Genomic DNA, 10477 nt, shown 5'->3' with positions numbered 1-10477 from the left:
GCGATGGGAAGGCTTTGAAAAAATGTTTTCAAAAGGCCAGTTTTCTGGTCTGAAGTTGGTTGTAAGGTATACAGCTGGCTATGTGTTTGCCCTTTCAGACTATCGATGTATAAATGGACTGCCTCCCAGTCAGATCTTTCACCTTAAAACATTCGTTCATTTCTGTTTAAAGAAACTGTTCGAATAATTGTAGCAATTGCAAAACTGGTTGTCCCAGGGAATGGCTTTTGTGGGAAACACACAGCATCTCAACCATCACAGGCCTAGTCCTCTGTCACTGCTGATTATAGGGAGGGACAAACAATTCATTCAGGATTCACGCTCCTATTTACTGAAAAGTGTGGAATTTGTGACAGGATTGGATCAGGGTCCCCTTCACCATCAAGGCTGTAAATGGGCTCTAGGATGGAATTGGTAAGATTCCACAGAACTGGCTGCGGGTGAAAGGCGGTACCTTCCCGAGGGGAGGACACAAGGAATGCAACACGAACAACTGGGAACAGCCGTGAACCTTCCTTTCTCTGGTGGGAGAAGGAGTTTGTTTTGCGACAATCGTGAGGTGATTCCAAACACAACCAGGTCAGATACACACCTGTTTCTCTCCTATATAAATCCTGCTGGAATGTGTTGGATTGGAAAAATTAACTGATCTGTTGTGATTAACCTGGCTCTTTGTATTCGTTAATTCCGGGCTGTTTTTGAGAATGGTGCGGGATGGAGGGAGAAGAAGGAATGTTGGCCAGGATACATGGAGATCTCCCAACCTTTCTTCCAATAGGGGATCTCTTAAATCTAGCTCAATAAGCAGATGGGGCTTCAGTTTTACATTTCATTCAAAGATTGGCTTCTCTGACAGTGCAGCACTCCCTCAATACTGCACTGGGAGTGTCAGACTGGACTTTGTGCACAAGTCTCTGGAATGGGACTTGAACTCAATCTTTTGACACAGGATAGTCTCCGAAACAGTGAAATTATTGGTGTAGTTTGGGCTCATGTTCAAAGTTCTTCCCTCAGGTCCTACTTGTCATCTAACTCCTCTCGTAGCATCTCTGAACGTTTGAGATCATGAAACAAAAACAGAAAATGCTGGAAAAACTCAGCAGGTCTAACAGCATCTCTGGAGAGAAAGACAGAGTTAATGTTTCGAGTCCGTATGACTCTTTTTCAGAGCTAAAGAGAAGTAAAAGTGTGATGACAAAAACAAAAGTACCTGGAAAAACTCAGCAGGTCTGGCAGCATCGGTGGAAGGGAGCACGGTAAATGTTTCGACTCGAAACGTTAACTGTATCCCTTCAACAGATGCTGCCAGACCTGCTGAGTTTTTCCAGGTGTTTTTGTTTTTGATTTCCAGCATTCGCAGTTTTTTGCTTTTATAAAAGTGTGATGAAATGTACACTGTTTAGGGGTAGAAGGCCAGCAATTGGTGGAGGCAAAGGAGAGATTGACAAAAATATCATGGATAAAAGGACAAAGGGGTGTTAATGGTAGTGGTACTGGCTAAAGGAGGTGCTGATGGTGGCATTAAGGATGGAAAGCAGAATGTGGTAATAGGACAGAAGCAAGCACTCTGGAAAGACCATGAACAAGTGACAGTATACAGACTCGAAATGTTAACTCTGTCTTTTTCTCCAGATGCCTAAAGACCTGCTGAGTTTTTCCAGCATTTTGTTTTTATTTCAGACTTACAGCATCTGCAGTATTTTGCTATTATCTTAGTTTGAGATCATGTGATGGTCTACACCAGTCACCACCCTGTGCGACTGCTTCCTACAGGAAGATCCCATCTTCAGCAGTGATAGACCTGTACCCACCTGCACTGAACCTGTGTTATACAGTGACAGACCTGTACCCATTAGTACTGTACCCATGTTATACAGTGATAGACTTGTACCCATCAGTACTAAACCTCAGTGTTATACAGTGACAGACCTGTACCCATCAGTACTGTACCCGTGTTATACAGTGATAGACTTGTACCCATCAGTACTAAACCCCAGTGTTATAGTGATGGACCTGTACCCACCAGCACTGAACCCGTTATACAGTGACAGACCTGTACCCATCAGTACTGTACCTGTGTTATACAGTGATAGACTTGTACCCATCAGGACTAAACCCCAGTGTTATACAGTGACAGACCTGTACCCATCAGTACTGTACCCGTGTTATACAGTGATAGACTTGTACCCATCAGTACTAAACCCCAGTGTTATACAGTGATAGACTTGTACCCACCAGTACCGAACCCGTTATACAGTGACAGACCTGTCCCCACCAGTACTGTTCCCCAATATTATATAGTGACAGACCTGTACCCATCAGTACTAAACCCTTTACAGTGACAGACCTGTACCATCAGTACTGTACCTCAGTGTTATATAGTGACAGACCTGTACCATCAGTGCTGTACCCCAGTGTTATAGTGAGACCCGTCCCCACCAATACTGTACCCGTGTTATTCACTGACAGACCTGTAACTATCAGTACTGTACCTGTGTTATACAGTGACAGACCCGTCGTCAGCTGCACTAAACCCCAGTGTTATACAGTGACAGACCTGTACCATCAGTACTGTACCCATGTTATACAGTGACAGACCTGTACCCATTAGTACTGTACCCGTGTTATACAGTGACAGACCTGTACCCATCAGTACTAAACCCCAGTGTTATACAGTGACAGACCTGTACCCATCAGTACTGTACCCATGTTATACAGTGACAGACCTGCCCCCACCAGTACTGTACCCGTGTTATACAGTGACAGACCCATCCCCACCAGTACTGTACCCGTGTTATACAGTGACAGACCTGCCCCCACCAGTACTGTACCCGTGTTATACAGTGACAGACCTGTACCCATCAGTACTGTACCCCAGTGTTATACAGTGAGACCTGTACCCACCAGTACTGTACCCGTGTTATACAGTGACAGACCTGTACCCATCAGTACTAAACCCCAGTGTTATACAGTGACAGACCTGTACCCATCAGTACTGTACCCATGTTATACAGTGACAGACCTGTACCCATCAGTACTAAACCCCAGTGTTATACAGTGACAGACCTGTACCCATCAGTACTGTACCCATGTTATACAGTGACAGACCTGCCCCCACCAGTACTGTACCCGTGTTATACAGTGACAGACCCATCCCCACCAGTACTGTACCCGTGTTATACAGTGACAGACCTGCCCCCACCAGTACTGTACCCGTGTTATACAGTGACAGACCTGTACCCATCAGTACTGTACCCCAGTGTTATACAGTGAGACCTGTACCCATCAGTACTGTACCCCAGTGTTATACAGTGACAGACCTGTACCCATCAGTACTGTACCCCAGTGTTATACAGTGACAGACCCGTACCCACGGTACTGTACCCGTGTTATACAGCGACAGACCTGTACCCACAGTACTGTGCCTGTATTATATGGTGTCACCTGCTCTGTACTCCATTCTTTTTTATTAACTCACGGCATGTGGGCATCGCTGGCTGGGCCAGCATTTATTGCCCATCCCTAAATGCCCTTGAGAAGGTGGTGGTGAGCTGCCTTAAACCGCTGCAGTCCCTGTGGTGTAGGTACACCCACAGTGCTGTTAGGGAGTGAGTTCCAGGAATTTGACCCAGCGACTGTTATACAGTGACAGACCTGTCCCCACCAATACCGTACCCCAGTGTTAAAGAGGGATAGACCTGTAGTTTTGGGTGTTTCACAGTCGGATGAACAGAGCGAAAGTGTTACACTCCCACTGGTGTGCACTATTACAGTGTGTGTTACCATTTTATTAACAGGCTGGTGATCCACACCTGACAGTCCCCATCAGTCCACAGACTGTCTCTCAGTATCTGCAGAGCAGGGGCAGTGGCTGGAAAACAGACCATTCCATTTTCCGAGAACTTTCCCGCTTCTTCTGCAGGAGAACGCCACAGAAATCTTCCTCCCCCCACCCTCCCCCCAGGCCTCTCAGTCGTGGGAGGCTGTCAGGCAGGAACTCTGGGTGGGTCTGCGGAACCTGCTGCTCTGGTCTGGGTGAGCGGAGCAGGAGCAATTGTGAACAAAAGCAATCCTGCCAGGCAGGCGTGGATGCAAACAGCTTTAATTACTGAGGCTCAGTCCCGGGTAATGGTTTAATAACACGCGGCCTTTACTTTTTCTTTTGAACGTGAGCACAGTCGTACTTCCCGCGCACGACTTTTAGCTTGACACCCGGGAGGTCCTGCGTTCGGCCCCCCTCCACCAGCACGATGTTGTGCTCCTGGAGATTGTGGCCCTCTCCGGGGATGAAGACGATCACCTCCTTGCCGTTGCTCAGCCGGACACGGGCACACTTGCGGTTGGCCGAGTTGGGCTTCTTGGGTTTGCGGATCATGGTCTTCAGCACCACCCCTTTCAACTGGGGCCGGCTGAAGGTGGGGCCCACCTTGGGGGGCGGGCGCTTAGGCTTGCCCATCTTGTGCATCTGGTGGAGGGTGGCCATGGTGCGGCTGCTCTGCTGGCAAACGGAGGGAGGCAGTGTGACTCCGGGCGGGAAAGCGCGCTGGAGATGGGAAGCTGGTGAGGAGCTGGTCAGTCTCGTGGCTCCTAAAGGAACATTAACAATTTCTTTAATGAGAACAAATATATTGTTAACTACAGCAGAGAAACAGTAGCAGCAGTGTGTGCACCATCTACAAGATAAACTGCAGTAATTCACCAAGGCTTCTTCGACAGCACCTTCCCAAACCCACAACCTCTACCATCTAGAAGGACAAGGGCAGCAGATAGATGGGAACACCACCACCTGGAAGTTCCCCTCCAAGTCACTCACCATCCTGACTTGGAAATATATCACCGTTCCTTCACTGTCGCTGGGTCAAAATCCTGCAACTCCCTCCCTAACAGCACCTACACCACAGGGACTGCAGTGGTTCAAGAAGGCAGCTCACCACCACCTTCTCAAGGGCAATTAGGAATGGGCAACAAATGCTGGCCCAGCCAGCGACATTGAAATCTCATGAATGAATATAAAAAAAATACAAAATCAGGCCATTTTCCCAACAGTTCCCTGCCAAAGTTTACACTCCACACTAACGACCTCCTGCCCATACTGCACCTCAACCATAGCAGGGGGGCACTAAAGGGGAGACAAGAAAGAAATAGTTTCACTTTTTAATAGCTTTTCACTACCCTAATTAGTCAGTGTTCTCAAGTTATGATCTTATTCTATTTGTCACATTGATCAGTAGAATTCATGTTGACAGGAGAAAGGAATTAGATTAGGAATTGATCTATTTATGATCATGATCTCCATTGATCAAGAATGGATCACCATGTCTCCTCCATCACCATAACTACTGCGATTCCTCTCTCGTCCCAGGCACTCTCCTCCATTCCTCAACAGGTTGGAACTCTATAAATGGTGTTGGATGATGATGATCTTGGAGAACTATGCTCCTTTCACCACCTCAGGACATAGGAAAGTGCTTTACAACTAACAAAGTAGCTTTCCCGGTCCCTGGGGAACAGGCCAGGTTTATCAACGCGAGGTAAAGATTACGCAGTCAGGATCTGGAGATAAATCGAGAATGTAATGGAGAGTTAGGGCTGGGAGGTGCAGAGAGCTGATTGGCAGTGGGTTTTGAGGCTCTTGGTGGAGCTTTTATATCTACAGAGGTGAGGAGGGTCAGGGGAGGGGTTTTGGTCGTAGCAGAGATTGGGGTTGTCCTTGTCCTAGAGGATGGTCCTGCAATAAATGGGAGATTAATTGGTGGAGAGGCTCAACAGTTTGAGCTGGTTCTGGCCGATCTAGCACTGGACAGACAGGCTGGTCTAATGTCTGGGGCATGAGCCTGCCAGGAGGACTGGGTGAGAGTGTCCAGGGATCTTTTGCCCCCCCAGGGGTGCAGAAAAGGGGTAGAGGCAGCAAGTCAGCATATTTGCTGAAAAATGGAGGAAACACACAGTAAAATTAACCAACCAGTGCTAAACTCTCGAATGGTTACAGCACCAGAGGCCACTCACCCATCATGTCATAGAATCATGGTTTAGGGCACAGCAAGAGGCCACTTGGCCTATCGTGTCTGCACCAGCCAAAAAACGAGCCACCCTCTGAATTCAACCAATGCCTTTCCCCCTTAGCCCTGCACACTTGTCCAGTTCCCTTTCGACCCTGCCTCCACCACAAACTCGGGCAGCGCATTCCAGATCCTAACAACGTGCTGTGTGTAAACGATTTTCCTCATGTCGTCATTGCTTCTTCTGCCAAATGTCCCATTCCTAAAACAACCTACACATCACAAACTTTTCGTAAGAACAATATTATCCTCCCTGCGAATTACATTTCCCCCATTTCTCCTGATTCCTGTGTTCCCTTTATTCAACAAGCTGTTTGTCCAAAAGGCACATCGCCTGAGTTTGATTCTATTCCTTCCTGACACCCACTTGCTAAATAACGATCGAGGGCCAGGGGGAGGGGCACTGTCCTCTAGAATTCAAAGCCAATCGAAAGAAAACAAATTCTGATATGAATAAAACTCTCACCCAAAGTCACCGATGACATCCAGGTCCTCATCACACCTATGGAGAGCATCTCTTCAGGTGTGTCCACACCAAGGGAGCTAAGCAGCTTTCAGTCCTACACAATGAAAACAAACAAGTGTGATGAGGCACTTCAGTTTTGTAGAGAGATTGGAGAAACTGGGACTGTTCTCCTTAGAGCAGAGAATATTAAGGGGAGATTTGATAGAAGCGTTCAAGAATAAATAAGGAGACACTTTCCATTGGTAAGAGGGTAAGTAACCAGAAGGACACCGATTAAGGTACAAAAGCAAAAGAACCAGAGGGGGAGATGAAGTGAATATCTTTTATGCAGTAAGTGCTTGTGATCTGGAATGTGCTGCTTGAAAGGGCAGTGGAAGTAGATTCAATAATAACTTAAACTACTCATGAGATATGAGCATCGCTGGCTAGGTCAGCATTTATTGCCCATCCCTAATTGCCCTTGAGAAGGTGGTGGTGAGCTGCTTTTTGAACCGCTGCAGTCCATGTGGTGTAGGTACACCCACAGTGCTGTTAGGGAGGGAGTTCCAGGATTTTAACCCAGTGACAGTGAAGGAACGGTGATATATTCCCAAGTCAGTATGGTGAGTGGTTTGGAGGGGAACTTCCAGGTGGTGGTGTTCCCATCTATCTGTTGCCCTTGTCCTTCTAGATGGTAGAGCTCAGAGATTTGGAAGGTGTTGTCGAAGGAGCCTTGGTGAATTCCTGCAGTGCGTCTTGTAGATGGTACACACACTGCTGCTACTGTGTGTCAGTGGTGGAGGGAGTGAACATTGAGCCTGGTGACAATTTTAACTGATATTCCAGGTGAAATTGTATTTGGGAAACTTTTCATCTGAAGTGAATGTGAGGAACTCAGGAAATCAGTTTCACTCGGATGCCAAGTCCAGGGTACTTATGGTTCTCCTTTTGTAGGGGACAGAGGGCTTTGTCTACTGGAAATCTAAGATCAACTTGCTCCCTGAGATTTTGGGTGCAGGGTCCACAGTTGACAGCCAGTGTTTACCCCCACCCAGCCACTCCACCCCCAGCCAACAGGTATTCAGCACCCCTATGCAGGTACCTTGATCACAGTGGCCAATGAACAAGCAGGGCAATGAGAGTGAGCATGATATTTGACTGGCTGGTGCATCGTGCCCAATTCTGTCTAGCAAGAGTCATTGGTAAACAATTGGCCAACTGACCACTCCAACCCAACCCCAGATTTACTGTGGCCAACTGACCACTCCAACCCGACCCCAGATGTACTGTGGCCAACTGACCACTCCAACCCGACCCCAGATGTACTGTGGCCGCTGACCACTCCAACCCGACCCCAGATGTACTGTGGCCAACTGACCACTCCAACCCGACCCCAGGCGTACTGTGGCCAACTGACCATTCCAACCCGACCCCAGGGGTACTGAGGCAAATGACCACTCCAACCCGACCCCAGGGGTACTGAGGCCAACTGACCACTCCAACCCGACCCCAAATGTACTGTGGCCAACTGACCACTCCAACCCGACATCAGATGTACTGTGGCCAACTGACCACTCCAACCCGACCCCAGGGGTACTGAGGCCAACTGACCACTCCAACCCGACCCCAGATGTACTGTGGCCAACTGACCACTCCAACCCGACCCCAGATGTACTGTGGCCAACTGACCACTCCAACCCGACCCCAGATGTACTGTGGCCAACTGACCACTCCAACCCGACCCCAGATGTACTGTGGCCAACTGACCACTCCAACCCGACCCCAGATGTACTGTGGCCAACTGACCACTCCAACCCGACCCCAGATGTACTGTGGCCAACTGACCACTCCAACCCGACCCCAGATGTACTGTGGCCAACTGACCACTCCAACCCGACCCCAGGGGTACTGAGGCCAACTGACCACTCCAACCCGACCCCAGGGGTACTGAGGCCAACTGACCACTCCAACCCGACCCCAGGGGTACTGAGGCCAACTGACCACTCCAACCCGACCCCAGGGGTACTGAGGCCAACTGACCACTCCAACCCGACCCCAGGGGTACTGAGGCCAACTGACCACTCCAACCCGACCCCAGGGGTACTGAGGCCAACTGACCACTCCAACCCGACCCCAGGGGTACTGAGGCCAACTGACCACTCCAACCCGACCCCAGATGTACTGTGGCCAACTGACCACTCCAACCCGACCCCAGATGTACTGTGGCCGCTGACCACTCCAACCCGACCCCAGATGTACTGTGGCCAACTGACCACTCCAACCCGACCCCAGGCGTACTGTGGCCAACTGACCATTCCAACCCGACCCCAGGGGTACTGAGGCAAATGACCACTCCAACCCGACCCCAGGGGTACTGAGGCCAACTGACCACTCCAACCCGACCCCAAATGTACTGTGGCCAACTGACCACTCCAACCCGACATCAGATGTACTGTGGCCAACTGACCACTCCAACCCGACCCCAGGGGTACTGAGGCCAACTGACCACTCCAACCCGACCCCAGATGTACTGTGGCCAACTGACCACTCCAACCCGACCCCAGATGTACTGTGGCCAACTGACCACTCCAACCCGACCCCAGATGTACTGTGGCCAACTGACCACTCCAACCCGACCCCAGATGTACTGTGGCCAACTGACCACTCCAACCCGACCCCAGATGTACTGTGGCCAACTGACCACTCCAACCCGACCCCAGATGTACTGTGGCCAACTGACCACTCCAACCCGACCCCAGATGTACTGTGGCCAACTGACCACTCCAACCCGACCCCAGGGGTACTGAGGCCAACTGACCACTCCAACCCGACCCCAGGGGTACTGAGGCCAACTGACCACTCCAACCCGACCCCAGGGGTACTGAGGCCAACTGACCACTCCAACCCGACCCCAGGGGTACTGAGGCCAACTGACCACTCCAACCCGACCCCAGGGGTACTGAGGCCAACTGACCACTCCAACCCGACCCCAGGGGTACTGAGGCCAACTGACCACTCCAACCCGACCCCAGGGGTACTGAGGCCAACTGACCACTCCAACCCGACCGCAGGGGTACTGAGGCCAACTGACCACTCCAACCCGACCCCAGGGGTACTGAGGCCAATTCCCGGCCCCAGGTGGGAGCAGCACAGGGCGAGGAAGGAGCCTGGGGTCCGGAAGCCGGGGGGAGGGAGGATATGGATCGAATAATGGAGCCCGAGGCTCGGGGCCTACTCTCCTCTCTGTGGGTGATCGCAGGCTCCCCCCCCCCGCCCCCACCGCCGGGGCCCGAAATTCGGCAGAAACTCACCCGCGGAGCCGGCACTCGATTCAGGCTTGAAACGGATGTAGGCCGCGTTGCCATGGGAGCGGCGGACGGTGGCCGGAGCGGAGCGCGAACTCGAAATGATCCCTGGAGCTGGGAGTCAGCGAGAGGGAAATTCACCCAACTCCAATAAACCCCAATAAATAAACCCAACTCCAATAAACCCCAGTAAATAAACCCAACTCCAATAAACCCCAATAAATAAACCCAACTCCAATAAACCCCAATAAATAAACCCAACTCCAATAAACCCCAGTACATAAACCCAACTCCAATAAACCCCAGTAAATAAACCCAACTCCAATAAACCCCAATAAATAAACCCAACTCCAATAAACCCCAATAAATAAACCCAACTCCAATAAACCCCAATAAATAAACCCAACTCCAATAAACCCCAGTACATAAACCCAACTCCAATAAACCCCAGTAAATAAACCCAACTCCAATAAACCCCAATAAATAAACCCAACTCCAATAAACCCCAGTAAATAAACCCAACTCCAATAAACCCCAATAAATAAACCCAACTCCAATAAACCCCAATAAATAAACCCAACTCCAATAAACCCCAGTAAATAAACCCAACTCCAATAAACCCCAATAAATAAACCCAACTCCAATAAACCCCAATAAATAAACCCAAC

The 10477-nt window shown here is 49.9% G+C and overlaps 2 protein-coding genes across 2 annotated transcripts; one reads left to right on the top strand and one right to left on the bottom strand.

Annotated features, from left to right (window-relative positions):
- Positions 1–4085: 4085 nt before the first annotated feature.
- Positions 4086–9901, bottom strand: mrps12 (mitochondrial ribosomal protein S12). The gene is made up of 3 exons (XM_041179414.1): positions 9816–9901; positions 6526–6619; positions 4086–4587 (listed from the first exon to the last, which is right to left on the bottom strand). The coding sequence occupies exons 2-3, from the start codon at positions 6572–6574 to the stop codon at positions 4151–4153; spliced, it is 486 nt and encodes a 161-aa protein (XP_041035348.1). The 5' UTR covers positions 6575–6619; positions 9816–9901; the 3' UTR covers positions 4086–4150.
- On the top strand, positions 7597–9311 carry LOC121272579 (Kruppel-like factor 18). Its single transcript, XM_041179227.1, is given in 4 exon segments — positions 7597–7602; positions 7747–7834; positions 8652–8729; positions 8884–9311. Coding segments are annotated over 4 exon segments (600 nt in total).
- Positions 9902–10477: the final 576 nt, after the last annotated feature.

This window comes from Carcharodon carcharias, chromosome 34 (genome assembly GCF_017639515.1).
Source record: "Carcharodon carcharias isolate sCarCar2 chromosome 34, sCarCar2.pri, whole genome shotgun sequence".
Taxonomy (NCBI): Eukaryota; Metazoa; Chordata; class Chondrichthyes; order Lamniformes; family Lamnidae; genus Carcharodon; species Carcharodon carcharias.
This window is presented reverse-complemented; position numbering and strand designations above follow the sequence as displayed.